This window comes from Epinephelus lanceolatus, chromosome 14 (assembly GCF_041903045.1).
Source record: "Epinephelus lanceolatus isolate andai-2023 chromosome 14, ASM4190304v1, whole genome shotgun sequence".
Lineage (NCBI taxonomy): Eukaryota > Metazoa > Chordata > Actinopteri > Perciformes > Serranidae > Epinephelus > Epinephelus lanceolatus.
Window position 1 is genome coordinate 9,638,997 of NC_135747.1, and position 17,085 is coordinate 9,656,081.

At 40.3% G+C, this 17,085-nt stretch overlaps 1 protein-coding gene across 1 annotated transcript in view; it reads left to right on the forward strand.

The window, feature by feature from the left end:
- Window positions 1-17,085, forward strand: part of col5a2a (collagen, type V, alpha 2a) — a 48,809-nt gene that overhangs the window by 17,511 nt on the left and 14,213 nt on the right. The window contains exons 2-24 of the mRNA XM_033617208.2: window positions 6,448-6,672; window positions 7,229-7,248; window positions 7,364-7,396; window positions 7,503-7,535; window positions 7,812-7,865; window positions 8,923-9,015; window positions 9,559-9,630; window positions 11,868-11,912; window positions 12,048-12,101; window positions 12,289-12,342; window positions 12,931-12,984; window positions 13,125-13,178; window positions 13,315-13,368; window positions 13,957-14,001; window positions 14,337-14,390; window positions 14,601-14,645; window positions 14,801-14,854; window positions 14,982-15,080; window positions 15,216-15,260; window positions 15,349-15,447; window positions 15,561-15,614; window positions 15,812-15,919; window positions 16,996-17,049. Of these exons, the coding sequence (XP_033473099.2) occupies window positions 6,448-6,672; window positions 7,229-7,248; window positions 7,364-7,396; window positions 7,503-7,535; window positions 7,812-7,865; window positions 8,923-9,015; window positions 9,559-9,630; window positions 11,868-11,912; window positions 12,048-12,101; window positions 12,289-12,342; window positions 12,931-12,984; window positions 13,125-13,178; window positions 13,315-13,368; window positions 13,957-14,001; window positions 14,337-14,390; window positions 14,601-14,645; window positions 14,801-14,854; window positions 14,982-15,080; window positions 15,216-15,260; window positions 15,349-15,447; window positions 15,561-15,614; window positions 15,812-15,919; window positions 16,996-17,049 (1,502 nt within the window). The remainder of the gene's footprint in view (window positions 1-6,447; window positions 6,673-7,228; window positions 7,249-7,363; window positions 7,397-7,502; window positions 7,536-7,811; window positions 7,866-8,922; window positions 9,016-9,558; window positions 9,631-11,867; window positions 11,913-12,047; window positions 12,102-12,288; window positions 12,343-12,930; window positions 12,985-13,124; window positions 13,179-13,314; window positions 13,369-13,956; window positions 14,002-14,336; window positions 14,391-14,600; window positions 14,646-14,800; window positions 14,855-14,981; window positions 15,081-15,215; window positions 15,261-15,348; window positions 15,448-15,560; window positions 15,615-15,811; window positions 15,920-16,995; window positions 17,050-17,085) is intronic.

Genomic DNA, 17,085 nt, shown 5'->3' on the forward strand with positions numbered 1-17,085 from the left:
CTGTTTGATTGGTGAAATCGTAAGGACTTAAGCATGTCTCTTTTATTGCATTTGATGACAATGGCAGTGAAGGATGCTTGAGAATATGTGGCCAAATGCACAATCTGTCTTGTTTTGATTTGTTCCTCCTCTCACAGTTAATTTAATTGAACTCAGAAAGTTATGTTGTAGGTTATATGTCGTGTAGGTAACCGCCATTACGGGTTGTGCCTTAATATACACAGTTATAAGATGGAGATGAATCAAATCTAAGGCAACAGAAAGCAATGAGTCAGTCAGCCAAATAGATAAAGAGGCGGGGAGGGGGGTTGTGTATTTAGCAGGACCACAATCCTCCCAGGATTGAACATTGGATGGGAAAAGCTCGTAACTGTGGTTGCCTCTTTAAAGGAAGACCCTTCGGAGACGGGGGCCTGTTGATGGAAAAGCCGAGACATGTAATCAGCAAGCTACTTATTCATTTCAACTTTCCTGGCCTGAGCTTCCTACCCCTCCCTCGAGATAGTGAGCTTTGTTTGTGGAAGCCAAGGTGAAGAGCGAGCATGTTCAAACTAGAGCGTTATTTCAGATTTCAAGCTCTGTTAACACAATACAGCAAATCCTCCATGCATCACAATATTAAACTGACAGGATGCTTTTTTTTTTAACTTAATAAAAATTCTTTTGCCAGTTATTAAAAAGGAGATAGGATGCGAGATAATTACAGGGCGTTGAATCCCTTTGCAGCAAAACACTGTGTTGACATGTTTTTGACTCATTACATCTCAGGCTTTGGGCCAATATGGCAAATGCCTTGAGTGTTGTATGTGGAGTGGCTGCTTTTCAGGACAGCTTTATCAGTGGACCAATCACAGGTTGAGCTAAAGGTCCTTTACAGAGGGAAGATTTATGTCTGGCCATGACACCGGGGGTTTTAGAGCAGGAAAGCGCAGCTGCTGCAGAGCCACCCCTCAGCAGCTGTAACTCATCTGCATCTGGACTAGGAATCAGGCTCTGTTCTTCACGGCATTAACCATGTCAGTTACTCTCACTGCATTGAAGAACTTGTTCGGAATGATATGGAAACAAACTTCAGACATGGTATGATTTCATAAACTCTTCATGCAGTGGGCACTATCTCTCTGAAAATGAGACCACAGTGTGGCCATCAGTTTGTGGCTTGCATTTGGACCCAACTCATCTCTTTTTTTTTTTTCTAAAGGAAATGAGGGTTCCAGCTTTATGTGACTCATTGTTTCCATCAGGTCATATTCTAACCCCTCCACTTGTGGCTGCAATAGATTCTCCCCGAACACCGTGTGTTATGATTATTTCCATATTAGCCAAGGAAAATCCATAAACTATCTACTTTTTTTTTGCCAGCAAAGTCACATTTGTGGCAATGCTACAGTAGGTTTTCCTGTTTTTTTCTGTCTTCTTCTTGGTGTTTTCCATGACTTAGAAGACAGTGTTTTGGGATTCTTTGTTATCTGACTGATGTCTGGTGAACTGTACTAAATGATGGGTACAAGCAGACGCATGAGTCATGTCGAAGAGTTCCAGACTCCATGTTATGAACCAGGAGAGGAAACTGTCTGCCCGCTTAGCTGACTAGTGGAAAATCTAGATCAAGCAGTCACCGTCGGAAGGGAGCATGCCTTTTCACCGTTGTCATGGTTAAACGGTGCTTTTACGGCGTCTGTGGAAAAGTGTGGAACCTGCAATGAATTAGCTGAGAGGAGGGGAAAAAGTGAACGTCCCTCTGCTCCTCCTCCTCAGGGCTTGTGGTGGGGTTTTTTAAGACCGCTCTGAAAGCCACACTTCTCTTCCAGTAAATTTCAAACAGTCCCAACACGCAGTGTTTGAGATCTCCCAAAACCCAACAGGAAAAATTGCTCTCTTGGCCAGACTTCCCAGGTGTGACGCTTTTATGTCTCAGCAGTAAAAGGGACTAAAGTTATGCAGTTTAACTCCTGTAAAGATAATGCTTACTTTAATAAGATCTCAACAAGAGCTAATGAAGTGTGCTTGAGGCTGAAGAAAAAATTACATTACACACATTAACAACAATTCAAATCCGGTCAGTCGTATGTAGCATTTCCAAGGGAACAGCTATGCTTGTTCTGTGAAACAAAAAAAAAAAAAAAAGGATTGTTATAGTAGAAAAAAAGCTTGCTTTCCAAAAATCAAGATTTATGGCTAGTGTGATTCCAAGCCTTTCCACAAATGAAGAGAAATGCACTCTTGCGTTCCAGGAAGTACTGGTTTTTATTTGGAAAGGCCGCAGCTCAGACAGTGAGATGTTACTGGCCGCTAAAAGGCAGGAAATTTCACTCCTGAACAACTATGTTGTGTTTTTGACTTTGCGGCCGACAGCACATGGATGGCTGAGAGAGTCTACCTTCGGGTTGTAATAGCTAGTCACAGTGTTGATCTTCTAAAGTGTACACAGATAGAGGCTGTGGTCCCCAGCCAACACAGCTGGGTGGGAGAGGCGTGGACATAAAGAGTCTGTCTTTAAGTCTGGCTGCTGTTGAGTGTCAAGGGGTCATTTACAGTTGTGGCCTTGTGTGTGGGTGAGTGTGTTCTTACATATGTTAATGTGAGTCAGACCTTAACTGACCTGTAGTGAGATCCCAATACTAAAATGCTTTAAAATTACACATATGCACACTTTTTAAGGTGGACAGGTTGCCCAATAATCATAAGGAATAGTTCAGTTTTTTTGAAGTTGGGTTGTATGGTGTACTTATCCATAGTCAGTGTATTTCATACATTAAATGTCAGTTGGCACACCTCCAGTTTGGAGAAGCAGGCTGGAGTCTGACATGGAAATTAAGCAATGTACTGCTGTGGATGGGGTCAGCAAAGAAACATTTTTTTAACCATCTAAAAAAATCAATATCAGTTTCAGTGTACGCTGTATCGTCAGTATCTTCACAGCTTTACCTTTCTGTCAGACAGCCTGTTTCAACGGGGAAGCAGTTAACGGCTTGAGTTCTTTATCTGTGCTCTCATCAAAGCCACCAGCCTCCATTGAGAAAAACAGTCATTTTACTGCATTGAATACGAGCCCTGCTGGTCTACCACTGTTTCAATCAGTTAGTTAGTTTGTTTTATTGTGTGACTTTGGTGAATCCAAACTAACCATTTTAAGTGCCGAAGTCACACAATAACACAAACTAACTAACTGATTTCGGCAGCGGCAGACCATCAGCTCCATGTGTTTAAGGATCTTAAATTACTGTTTTTCTCAGTGGAGTCTGGCTCTCAAAGGAACAAAAGAGCAGCTACATTTTCCAGTTGGAATTCAGTGAAAATACTCTCAATCTAGCATACATTTAAAATGATATTGATGTTTTTAGATGGGAGTTTTTTCAGGTGTCTAAAATATGTTGTGTTGCTGACCCTGCCATAGCAGTAGGTTGCTTCACATCCAAATTGGGGGTCTGCCAACTGACATCTACTGTATGTAATTTACTGACTATGGATAAGTTCCCCATACAACCCCACTTCAAAAAACTGAACTATCCTGTTAAACATTATATTAGCATTATTCAGTTACTATCAATGATTTGATTCTATTCTTTTATATTTTATTGCAAGAGCACATAGCATAGATATACACTTGCTCACATATAATATCCATAAATCTAGCATTCTTACAGTATTCATGTATTATTATATTTGAATGAGGAAAAAATGAGGAAAAGGCAAATAAATGAATAAACAAAACTAGTAGGAAAAATGATGGTATGGTGGTCCAGTGGTTAGCATTGTTGGCTCACAGCAAAAGCATTTCCGCGTTGAACCCAGGGTGGTGTTAGAACCCTTTTGTGCAGAATTTGCATGTTCCCTCCATGTCAGCATGGGTTTTCTCCGGGTACTCCGGCTTCCTCCCACAGTCCAAAGACATGCAGGTTAATTGATGACTCTAAATTGTCAGTAGGTGTGAATGTGAGTGTTAATGGTTGTCTGTCTGTATGTGTCAGCCCTGTGATACACGATCTGTCCAGGGTGTACCCTGCCTCTTGCCCAATGTCAGCTGGGATAGGCTCCAGCCCCCCATTGACATAAAAAACAAGAAACTACATGCAGTAAAAAAAAATCTGTATTTCTGTATTTTATATGACTGTATTTTGGTGAAAAGAGGTGTACAGAGGTATAACCCAAATTACAGCTACCCATACTTGTGAGATTAGATGTAATGAGCCTAAAGGTGCCTGATTACATGGTGCATTTGTACAGCATCCAAGCCTCAACTTCCTGTAATTCAGAGGTCCCAGTGATGACTTAAGAAAAGTTTAAATGTTATTTATCACTCACATCCAAATCTTAGCGTTCTTTGATCTTTCCTTCAAGAGTCTCTATGTATCTAGATTTTACATAGGGGCATAAAAATATGTATGTTGATAATTGGTCGCTCAATAAAGTAGTTGAGTGATTGAATCAGTGGTGGGTTGAGGGCACTTTGCTGTGCGACACAGTGTATATTTTGCTACTACCAAATGGGGTGATGAAAAAGTACTGCCCAATGATCTTCATTTAACAGAATGATGTGTTATATATTCTTACTGTTGATGACTATACTAACCTTTAAAGATTCTGCCTTAGTCCATATTTTTCTTATAGTGTACCACTTCAGTGACCAAATTATAGGTACGCTTGACAGTAAATGTAGTTTATGTTATGTGTTTATGTAAAAAACAAATATCAGACTTTTCTTGTTTTACTCCTAAGTAATGATATTGGTGCCTGAAAAATTTAGTACCGATCAGGCTTTAACTTAAACCATGCCACAGCACTATAGTGCAGGTGAGGTGTATGTTAGGGCATATAAACGCAGAGCACTTGTAGCCGTATCTTCCTTTGCATCTGTCCTAGGCGGTGTGTATACATCCCCAGGCTTGTCTTACATAAATATAAATATGGGACGGAGCCATGTTTAAACATGTTGTCTGCTTGCTTAAGGCCTCGGTATAAGTCGACCTGCACTTTTACCTGATTGTTCCCACTCTCTTATCTAGGAACCATCCAGAATGCACAGTGAGGTAGAATTAAGTCATCAATGTAGCGTGTGTTTGAATAATACAGAATGATATGAACCTTCATCAGCAGTCAGGGCTCCTCTCTACAACTTTTTTTTCCCTCTGTAGTGCAGCTAACCTGACTTACCTGCAGTCTGAGGCTCAGAGCTGCCACCTGCTGTTTATATCAGGAACAGGTGAATCCTTCAGAGGCTTGTCTCTGCAGACCTGAGAGATGTGGGCTCAGATTACTGTTAAAGCCAGGCACAGCCCACAACAGGCCCAGGGCCTCCCTCTGCATTCACATCTCTAATTTCATGACCATACATTGTGGAGAAGATGGATTTGTTGTTCAATCAATAAATATTTTCAAGATTGTTATGAGTCGAATTGTGTATATAGCTGTTGTTCGATAATTTGCCAGAAGAGTCAGGTACCACATGGAGTGCATTAGAAATATAAAGTCAGCTTTTAGAAGTGGATAATGAGACTTGTGGGAGTAACAGTTGCTTCATAGGAGGCTGCAGGTTTTCTCTTTTGAACATGAGTCAAGTTTTTGAGACACTGCCTCTGGAGGAAATGATGTCATGTCTGTCGGCTGCAGACTTCACTAAACCAAAGAGGCACATTGCACACACTTTGTTTTTTCTACAGAATATGGCGGAAAGCCTTATTTCATTCCACTTTAAATGAATTGAACAGCATATAGAGAGTATATGTTGTTTTTGTGTTGGAGGGCACAGTATAAAGATGTGCTCTGCAGTTGTTTTTCCTCTCCAGTATGATTTTTCTGGTGATTTGTTTGGATTAATCGTTTCCCATAAGAGCTGCTGTGGAACACTCAAACCTGAGATTAAAGTTTTATTAGCATTTGAAATGTATCATGATTTCTTAGGCCGTTATAATACCCTGCTGTGTTATTAAAACAGGAACATAACTCAGATCTACTCCCCCCGAAGCAGCTGCTCCAAGGACGAATTCACAAATTTCTTGCAGCATGGTTCTATAATGCTGTATAGAAAGAATGTACTCTTTGAGTTTGCGTTAAGTTTTTCTTAAAAGCACCAGGGTCAATGCATTAACCCCACAACCTTACCTTTTGTGTAGTGCATACTGGGATAAACCTCAGCTATATCATTCCAGATGAAAAAATTAAGAGGGATGAGTGATTGTTTATTTATGTTTACCTGGTTTAATGGATCAAGAACATGTGATTTCTTCTTTTTTTATTGGTTTCTATACATTTTCAGTTATTTCTTGGCCCCAGCTTAGTATGAACACACTGCCTTGTCTGCAGTCTATCATAATAAAGACCAGGTGTGTTTGGCAAGCCTTTAGTGGACAAATAAATGTTTGGAAAACCACAGTCCACCTGCTGCTTTTGTTTTCAATTTAACTGACACAAAGTTGGTAAAGTGTCCTCTACCTCTGTGTGTTCCAGGAGATGATAAAAGCTGCACGGCAGACGGCCAGGTGTACACCAACAGGGACATCTGGAAGCCAGAGCCATGCCGGATCTGTGTTTGTGACAACGGTCAGGTCCTCTGTGACGAAATCCAGTGCGATGAGTTGAATAACTGTGAGAAGATGCACATCCCTGATGGCGAGTGCTGCCCAGTTTGTCAGAGCGATACGTCGACCGGTGGCGGGCAGGGCACCTTTGGTGGTGAGTGAGCAGCTGCTGCCTGTGGTTAGTTGTTAGGTTGAGAGGTGAAAAACGTGTCAGTACTTGAATATTTTTAATGTGTCTACTTTATATTGAGCGTAGAGGACACAATCACACACACACACACAGGTTTGACACTGATAAAATATACCATAGAGCCCCAGTTAAGGACAATAAAAAGAAAAAAGAAATAATATTCACATCTGGAATCAATAATACTGACGATATTATCACCATAAAATATGTTTCAGTCACTATGTCAGCATTGATCTGTCAGAAACAAAATAAATGCCTGCCATTATCAAGCTGTTGGACATGAATAGACCTGTGTGAAGAATGAGTGATATGTGTTACTGATAGTGTTAATTGGCTATGTTGCCTTTGTTCACCTTTACAAACCTGCATAATGATGACAAATGAATCTGTTAAGAACAGCGTCACTGCCCACTCATCATTCTGCGCTTTCACATGGATGATTTTTGCACTTATGTCTGACATATTCACAATGCAATGGAGCTAGGATGAACAAATAATGAGATCTTTTTTCTCATTGTAGGTGGAGGCAGGATCTATAAGGTGAGCCACAGTTTTGTGATACTTGCTGCTACTATTTCATCATGTGTTTGCTGATGTTATCACCGACACGGAGAGTGTGTTAATAAAAGGTTTTGTCTTTTATCTGTTTATTCAGGGTCAGAAGGGAGAACCTGGGGATGTCCCAGTTGTGAGTGTTTGCTGAGTATATACCTTTAAACAGGCTTACATTATCAGTCACAAAGGCACTGTCTGAATTCAGGTGATAACTAGTGTGTTTGATGACATCCCTGCAGGTCACTGGTATTAGAGGCCGCCCTGGACCCATGGTGAGCATCTTGGTTATTTATTTCACCTTTTACCTCCTCCTAAAAAGAATTTCTTCCTCTGCAAATGACATGTTTTGTGTGACTGTTCAGCAACTTGGTCTAACACTAGATGGCATGAGAGGACAGCTACCTTCTGCATAACATCACCTTACAAGGACTGTTGCACAGCGGGGAATAGTCCTCTAGTCATATGAGTCACTGTGACATTTGAAGCACCGCTGTGACAGGTCTTGTTGTGATCAGAGTTTTATTGGTTCTATTTGTTTATCACAACAGGGACCTCCCGGCTCTCCAGGAGAAAGAGGAGCTCGTGGAAACAAAGGAAGGCCTGTAAGTCACAAGCACAAGTCTCCACAAAAAAAAAAAAAAAAGCAGAACTTTAACATGAAATTAAGACAAAGAGTAGGATGATGAAATAGTGATTTTAACTTCTCACCTATTTTAGCTTAATATTATTAGAAATATCATAGATTAAAGCAGGCATCATACAGATTTAATTATTATTTTGGCTGGTTTTAGAGGATATTTGGTGGTACACAACAGGATAAACCATAGCAGTATTTAATGGGTTAAATTATACATTAATAATGGGTGACATTTAGGGTCCAAAGTTTTATTAACTTAAATATACATTACAGTATTAGTCTTGTGTCTAAGTCTCCATGTGTATGTTTCTGTGTATCTACATTTGGCATCAGTATTATGGGATGGAGTCTCTAAGCCTTGTAGCATCATTATTCAGACTAATGCATGGATATTTGTTTTTATATCTTTATTAAATACACATATTAGATTGTTTTCAATATATCATCATGTCTGCATGACGCATTTGAAGCTCGCTGTATGTTCTTTAAAATAGAATTCACATGACTCTATTCTTGCTGGGGTCGTGACACCAAAGTCGTCAAAATAAAATGAAAACACTGCAGTATATATACATATATTTTGGTTCAAGGGCAAGGGACTAACAGTCAAAATATAGTGTAATGTGCCAAGTTGATGTATAACGTGCTTTGCAAGCAAAAGCGAAGCAGGTTGATAAATGAATGTGCCGCTCTTGGTGGAGTTACAGTGCAGTTGAGGGCAGCAGCATTGTGAGGGTGATTTATCAGTACATAGCCAATACTGTACACGTTTTACAACTCATGGTTCATAAACAAACAGAATTAAGCTGCATCATTTGTATCAGAGTGGAATGATGTACATCTCGGCTGACGCAAAAGTATCCTAGCTACTTCTGATTATGTTTCAGTTTTAAGTTCATAAACAGTAAAACCAAAGTGTTTTCACAGCCACACAATAATAAATCAGTGTCAGACTGAGCATAGTCATAAAATGTTTTTCAAACGAGTGAATCAGCACCTCTGTCTCTCTATTTACTCTCTAGGGACTGCGGGGCACTGCAGGTTATGATGGAGAGCCTGGTGTACCAGGTCAGCCCGGTGAGCCAGGACCTCCAGGACATCCATCGCACCCAGGAGTGAGTTGTGCACTTTGGGCTCTCACATGCCGCAAACACACATATGTACACCTACATGCATGTGCTGACATGCGCGGTAAGAGCAAACTCACAGGACAGATTACCCTAAAGGACGAGTTGTTGACCTGAGTTATTGCTCAAACAGCTTAGAAACACGTCTTGATTTGAAACCTGCTTGTCACTTGCAAAATAGTGACTTGGTCGCACCTCTGTACCACTGTGCATCTTAGGGATTTAAGCAGAAACCTTTACCAAGACTTTAGATGGGCTTTTTAGTGTGTAGACAGAGGGCAGACTGTACACATGGGGCCACATTCATGCGCAAGAAGACCAATACTCACCATCATATACTTGAACTCCCTTCATGTACATAACCTGATGCTGTTTCAATCCACTTCCCATAATTCTACCTGTCCTTCATGTGTTTTGTTGTAAATCATTTGTATCCAGATTTGCTTTTGCCATACTGATACATGGGAAACATATACTGACTTAACACTGTTAACCTAAACCTGAGTGTGTGTGTGTGTGTTTCATTTGAAGGGTCTGGGAGCCCAGATGGCTGGAGCGATGGATGGAAAACAAGGACCTCAAGCCATGTTATCTGGCTCAAGGGTAAGAATGTTCTTAAAAACATCAGTCAAAAGCATGCACTATTTAACTTTAAAAATTAGGTTTGATTCTGAATTGGAAAAAGATTTTTCTCTGCTTGTAACTGTGGCATGTAAGAAATAAGGACAACCCACAGGAACAGTGTTGTAAATTACTGAAATGGTTTCTCTGTGAAACCATATTGTAATTAGGGGCAATATAAATAAAGCTAACTTGATTTGACTAGTTTTTCAGTTGTCAAATCCAACTTGTAAGCTTAACAATGAGCAAACCACTGCTGTCTATATGAGGTTTGATATTTAAATTCAAATCAGTTCAGAGTTTCTGCCACCACATTTCTTCTTTCACCTAATATGGTGGCTTTCCAGGGTATTTGAGGAATGTAGTATTACTCTTCAACAATGTGAAGGAACTTAAAGATACTTTTTAAAATATTAGTCAAAATTGGTGAAGCAGACGCAGAGATAAAGAGACAAATATATAAATGTCCTATAATTAAACTTAATGTATATTTTCTTAATTTTATCACTGTCTAGTTAACACCCCATTCAGTAGGGACGTGACAGCTGCCCCCAGTTTGTAACACAGACTTTCAAATGTTACAGTTTATAACACTCATTTTTTAAAAGCTTAAACTTTCTTGCTCCAGCTCAGAAAGAACATAAACCATCTTGTTTTGTTTTATAGCTTGTCAGCCACTGACTTCAGATTAGAATATATTTACTATTGTTTTAATTAGAAAGTACATCATACATTTAGCAAGTGAACAACCACACCACATTGGCAGAGTTGAAATTGATCCATGCTTCTAAATTCATTACCATGAAGCGGAGTAACATATATATATTTTTTAAGATATTTTTGCATTTTCAGCCTTTAATGGATAAGACAGACAAGTGTGAAGGGGGGAGAGAGAGGGGGAGTGACATGCAGCAAGGGGCCACAGGCTGGAGTCGAACCCGGGCCGCTGCAGCAACAGCTTTGTACATGGGGCCTCTGCTCTACCACTAAGCCAACGACGCTCCTTAATATTTGTTTTTTAAGATTTTAAAAGACCTCATCTAATGAAGATAAAGTTTTTGACCTTGTTAACATGTCCACATGATGTTTCTTATATGCTAAAATATATATAGACATATCATGAGTGAAATAAGCAGTCATGCCATTTGCCTCGGAACTGCAGTGTACCAATGAAAGCCTCAGGAATGTGGATTCAGATTTTCAGGGCTTGTTACATCACAAACCTAAGGAACCAATCCCATAATGCTGAGGCAAAACGAGGGGTGTCAGAGGAGAAACCAGGTTTAGTTACGTATTGGTATCTTGCAAGTTAACTTTTACTTTCACTTCAACTTGTCAACAAACAGAGATCCTGCTATAGAGCTGCTTTAAAGTCCCCTGATTCTGCATCCTTTGCATTTTTACACAGAACCAAAGAACAGCGGCATCACGCTGCTCCAGTGTGTCATTTTGGCCAGCATACCGGCACTGCAGAATCCAAAAAAGGGGTGACGGGCATGACATTTAACACAAGTGCCTCAACCTGTAGCATGATATATAATGTATGCATCAGCAGCGCTTTATTAACAATAAAAATGGCATTAACATGGAAATAACAATCATTTACTGCCCCTGTTATAAAGCAGTTGATCTCATCATCTGCTCAGAGGGTAAAGAGCTCCTGGACCTCATTGTTTGCCTAATTTGCGGACATTTTCGGCTGCTGTTCTTCTTCTCTGAGTTAGCTGCTCAGTGCTATCAGCTACTTTTTAAATCTCGCAGTGATGGGTCATACACATAACACATTGTCAAAACATCACACCCATGATCCTGTCTTGCAGGCTGAATAATGTTGTGATACTGCAGGCAAGCTGAAGGGCCTAGAGAGGAACTTTAAACAAACAGTGGGACATAAAAATTCTTTCTGGTATCTTTCATGTTTTATAGTTAATGAACTACATTTAACTTTTACAATAGACACATAGCCTATGCTTGTATAGTAGTCAAACTAATCAGGTAGGGAATGAACCATTAACTATAGGACTACTGTTTACGCTGTGGTGGCCATTTGCACATGGGTTCATAGAGTTTCTCCATTAAAAAATGAATTCATACTTCCACTGCATGTGTCAGAGACTATCAATCAGTTTAGTAGGGACATATTCAGTTATTTCTGGCCATTTTCAATGGATTCGGCTGAATTCTGTTCATCACATCATTTTGTATCATTTTTGTTTTAGGGAGAGGCTGGAGCAAGAGGACCTCCTGGGCCAAGTGGCTCACCTGTAAGTCAACATCTTCAACAAGTCTTTACTGTCACTGTGCAGTAAACATTGATAATACTTCAGAGGCACTCTATGATTTTGCTTTGCTCCCTGTTTATCTGTTAAATGTTTTGTCATATCCCTTCCTCTTCAAAGGGCCAAGCTGGACCCCAAGGACCTCCTGGAGATGTTGGCGATCCAGGGCATATGGTATAACATTGTTCCTCTGTACAATTTGTGTGTATGGTCAGATCATAGATACACATGAGAGAGCAGCAACATCACATCTACTGTATATACACACCTGGGTTTGCCTGAATACATTTAAATTCTGCTGTGATGAATTTCAGTGGGATGGGTTTTTGCTGGATGTTTACAGTATGTTTGTATTTTTCAGGGTCCATCTGGGCAAAGGGGACCTGAGGGCCCTCCAGGGAAACCGGGTGAAGATGTAAGTCAGCTTTGGGACAAAATCACATTTAGTCTTAAAGCAGCACACTGGTTTTATGCCTTCATTAAAGTGATCAAAGCCATAACTCGAATACAAACTCTCACATTTCTGTCACACACCTTAATTAATGTGCATTCAGCTACAGTAAGACTGTAATCAGTCGGAAAGTTAGAAAGAGGTTGAGTAATGTGTAATTATAAGTGTGTCATCCCTACAGTTAGACAGGCCTGGTTGCATTCATGCAGTATTATTGTGAGGAGGAAGATCATGGAAATGCTAGATGATTACAAGCAGACAGATAGTATACGAACAAACTAACTGAAATGTCAAAGTATCATCATTGGTGACCTACAAACATTTTGTTTTTCATGTCAAAATAATAGATGGTTGAGTCACCCCTTAATCCAAATACATTTTTTTAGCTTTTCATTTGTTTTCCTTTCATGGGATAGTAAGACAAAATAAAGGACTACTATGTCAGTGACAAAAAGAAATCTGATGTGTTTGGTGGCTTTAATTTAACTTTCAAAGCAAGACTTTCTGCCACCAAATGAGTTAGTAATGTGTAAATGTCATGTCCTCACACAGGGAGAACCAGGCAAACCAGGAAATTCTGGAGAAGTTGGATTCCCTGGATCAGCGGTACGCTTTTTGACCTCTGTACCTCTATCACTTAACTGCACACACTTTATTTTCTGTTTGTAATTCAGAGTTCAAAGGATAAAACCCAATAACATGTTGGTAGTGCTCTTAACAGTACTGTTCAATGTCAAATATTTCAGGGAGCCAGAGGATTTCCAGGTACACCTGGGCCACCTGGACTGAAGGGTCACAGGGTGAGTAGAAATTCTATGTAGCATTTATGGATGTGTTACTGAGGATATGATGCTGCTCTTTTCTTTTTCTACATGCTTGCTAAAGAATGTTTGTCAGTGCACTCATTAACTGTTTTTGTTCTGTTTTTGTTAACAGGGTCACGCTGGAATCATTGGCCAAAAAGGTGAAACTGGAGCCGTTGGATCCAAGGTAAAAAACTTAAAACTATTTTCAGTCTGTCAGTTTTTTTGATTGGTTGAAAAGGGAAACATATTTGAATTAATTACTATAATAATTCCTTGCCTTGCTCAAAGGCCTGTAAAACATTGTGCCATGTATCTTGTAACTCACCGGCTATCAGTCTAACAACGATTTTGGGTTCCAGTGTAGCAAGCAGATATCCAGATAAAGAACATCCGAGCCAAAACTTCCTCTTTCTTGCGCCGACCATTGTTGATAGTCTGATTAGTAACTTGAGAAGCCTTATACACAGAGTCATGGCGCCCTGTCAATTCAATATCTGACAATACATTTTTTGAAAAAGGCAAATAAAAAACTAAATGATCGCTAGACAATAGCGAGTAGTTGTAGTAGTAGTAGGTTCTGAGATTGCATTTCAGCCAGTGCGTTCTGCCCTGTTTGCTCCCCGCATAGAACCAAAGTCTGCTCAAACGTAATTGATCAATACTAATCAGACTACAAACAGAAAATACAGAGAGAATTCTTCCGATACCAAAATATATCTGTTTATAGAAATGATGTTGTTATTAAACAAGTACTTTTTCTGTGGTTTTATAGGGTGCTACAGGGCCTTCAGGTCCCATGGGAGCACCTGGACCCATGGTAAGTTATATTCTAATGCTTTCTTTATTAAGGTCTCCATAAAGCAAATGAATGCTTACACTGACAGTATCTGACGCTCTCGAGTTTCCTGGAACAGCCCACACAGATTATACAGTTAATTATATGTACGAGTACGTGGACTGCAGTACACACACACATACACACACACACACACACACACACACACACACAGACACTACTCTGAATTTGCTGTCTGCTCTTATCTTGAATGAGGCTATATCCAGTATACCGTAATAACCCTCTGAACTTCCAAACTCTAAACTTTTTTATTGAATGGAGGACAGGTGTAATTTATCACTGTCTGTGTGTAACAGGGTCCTGCTGGGATGCCAGGGGAGAGAGGACGCTCTGGACCTGGCGGTATAGCAGTAAGGATCATATCACTGTGCATCCGAAACATCTGCTACCACGATCATACATTTTTCTCTCTCATTAATGGGTGGTTGTATCGTACCGTTTTGTTTATTAATTGCTCCTTCAGTGGCAGCTGTCTGCAAACTGGGGCACCTACAAAGAAAGTGCCCAACATCAGGGTTTAACTGATTCACAAGACTGAGTGATACAATTTTGTCTTTTAGGGTAAACGTGGTTCACCTGGTAACATCGGAAAGCCTGGTCCAATGGTAAGCCAGCATTCAGTGTTTACTGTACACTCCATCTTACATAGTTTAGCATGGATACTCAGATTTCATTCACTATGTTTGTACATTTGTTTTTAGGATGCACAATTCCAGCTTCTTTTACTCAAGTGTAACTGTCATTGTTGTTGGTTTGACAGGGTCCCTTGGGTCTCAGCGGTCCACCTGGATATCCAGGAACCCCGGGAATGAAGGTAAGAACTGTAAAACACTCTTCATTTGGCTATATGCTCACGCTAATGGGCACTCACCCTAAACTGTCTATTTTATTATTACTGTTCTATGATATTACTTATTAACATTGCCTGTTGCCTTCCAAAGGGACAACCTGGTCCAACAGGAGTCCGGGGTCCAGAGGGCCCACAGGGACAGAGAGGAGAGACTGGTCATCAGGGCAGAGCTGGACCACTTGGCCTACCGGTGAATTTCTTACTTTGCTTACACATCACATACAACACATCATGAAGAAATGAGGTTACAACTATACTTGACATGTCAACATACTGCTCAGTGCACTGCTTTGTTGATCAAATTGGACACGTGGTGTGTTCACAGGGACCCATGGGTACAGATGGTGGCCCGGGTACCAAAGGACCATTGGTACGTACACAGTTATTTATTTTAAACAGCTTATCAGCTATTTATAATAAGGACAAAGGTGACATTCACTATGGCTGACTCTTCACAGGGTAATCTTGGTCCACAAGGTCCAGGCGGCCATGCTGGACCCCCTGGCCCACCAGGACCTCAGGGAAGCACTGGTCAGCCTGGTATCAAAGGACAACTGGTAAACTGGATTTACATTTTAAAGATTCTTACTGGAATTTTTTAAAATATTGAATAGACACTGACATTGCTTGACGTGCATGAGACTCAAACTTTTGCCTTTTTGTGTTACAGGGAGATGTTGGTGTACCAGGATTTAAAGGAGAGGCTGGACCCAAAGGAGAACCTGTAAGCTTCTACTACATTTATAGAAATAACTAGGTTTTAATGCTGCTCTGTGTGAAATTTGGATTTCAGTGAAATATGCATTCATGCAAAACCAAATTTATGTCTTGTTTTTTACTGGACATTTTTATGTATGTAATTTAAGTAAGAAAATAGGTAGAACTTCATAGAATTTTCTGGTTTGTGCATCAACTTTCTAGGGTCCGCCAGGCTCCCAGGGAGTAATCGGACCTCAGGGTGAAGAAGGAAAGCGAGGACCACGTGGAGACTCTGGCTCTGTTGGCCCTCCCGGTCCCGTCGGAGAGAGAGTGAGTCACATTATGCCTCCTACTGTAACTTTGATCAGTCAGAGAGCTGAAGGACAGGGGTCATCTTTAGTAAATGAGAGAAAGAAAAGTAATCACTCCTTGGGGAAAATTAGGGGTGCAATTAATCGTTTCTGGTAAATTAGTATGTGAAATTGGAAATGCTGCAATGCACGCAGGGAATATTTTGACTCATTGAGAACAGCAAAATAGTTAGAATGGTTGCCTTACAACAAGAACATTTAAATCCCAGGCAGCTGTGGCCTTTCTGCATGATGTCTGCATGCTCTTCCCATGACTGTGTGGGGTCCTCCTTATGCTCTGGTTTCCTGCCATAGTCTGAAAGTTAGGTAGACTGGAAAATCTAAATCGCCCATACAGTGATGACTGCTCCCCAGTGACCCTGCACAAAATGAAGCCACTAAAGAAGAAGGATAAACAGTAAAACCCCATTTTGTTTGATAGCGCTGATTTTCTAGAAACACATAGATGCAACCTTTTCTGTTTTGGGAATTTCATAAGGAGCATCCAGGTCCCAGAAAAGCAGCTTAGCCTTGCCTTTAAGTTTTCCCAGTGGCCACTCATGGTATGGTAGTTGTAGGCCCAAAAAGCATTCCTCATAGACCCCTGGACACCTCACGCACACAAGGTCACTTATGACTCTTTCTATTATGAATTTTTGATCCTTGGAGGTTTTATATTTATAAAACATTACCCAAGCAAAGAAAAACAATTTAAAAATGCATGAAATCATTATAATGTAAAGTCTATGAGCCAAACTGGAACTAGTGGGTGGAGCCAGTCGGAGAAACATAACTGCACATATTCAGTGGGCTGCATAACATAGAAGTAAATCTGGAAGCGAGAGACTTTTTTTGGCAGGTGAGCAACTCAGTTGGGATGATTAGGAGCCATCTTGGATCTAATATGTAGTTATTATTATACTGTACATCTATGGGAACATCCCTACAGAGATTGTTTATTTCATTCACCTGGTTATACTCTATTATTACCTATCTTTTGTGTAAGAATAAAAGTATGAATATGATGTAGAATCTGACTCATGATGTGTTTTTCAGGGAGCTCCTGGTAACAGAGGATTCCCTGGTGCTGATGGGTTGCCAGGACCAAAGGTACATCATTGTCTAGTAAATGATATAATAAAGATT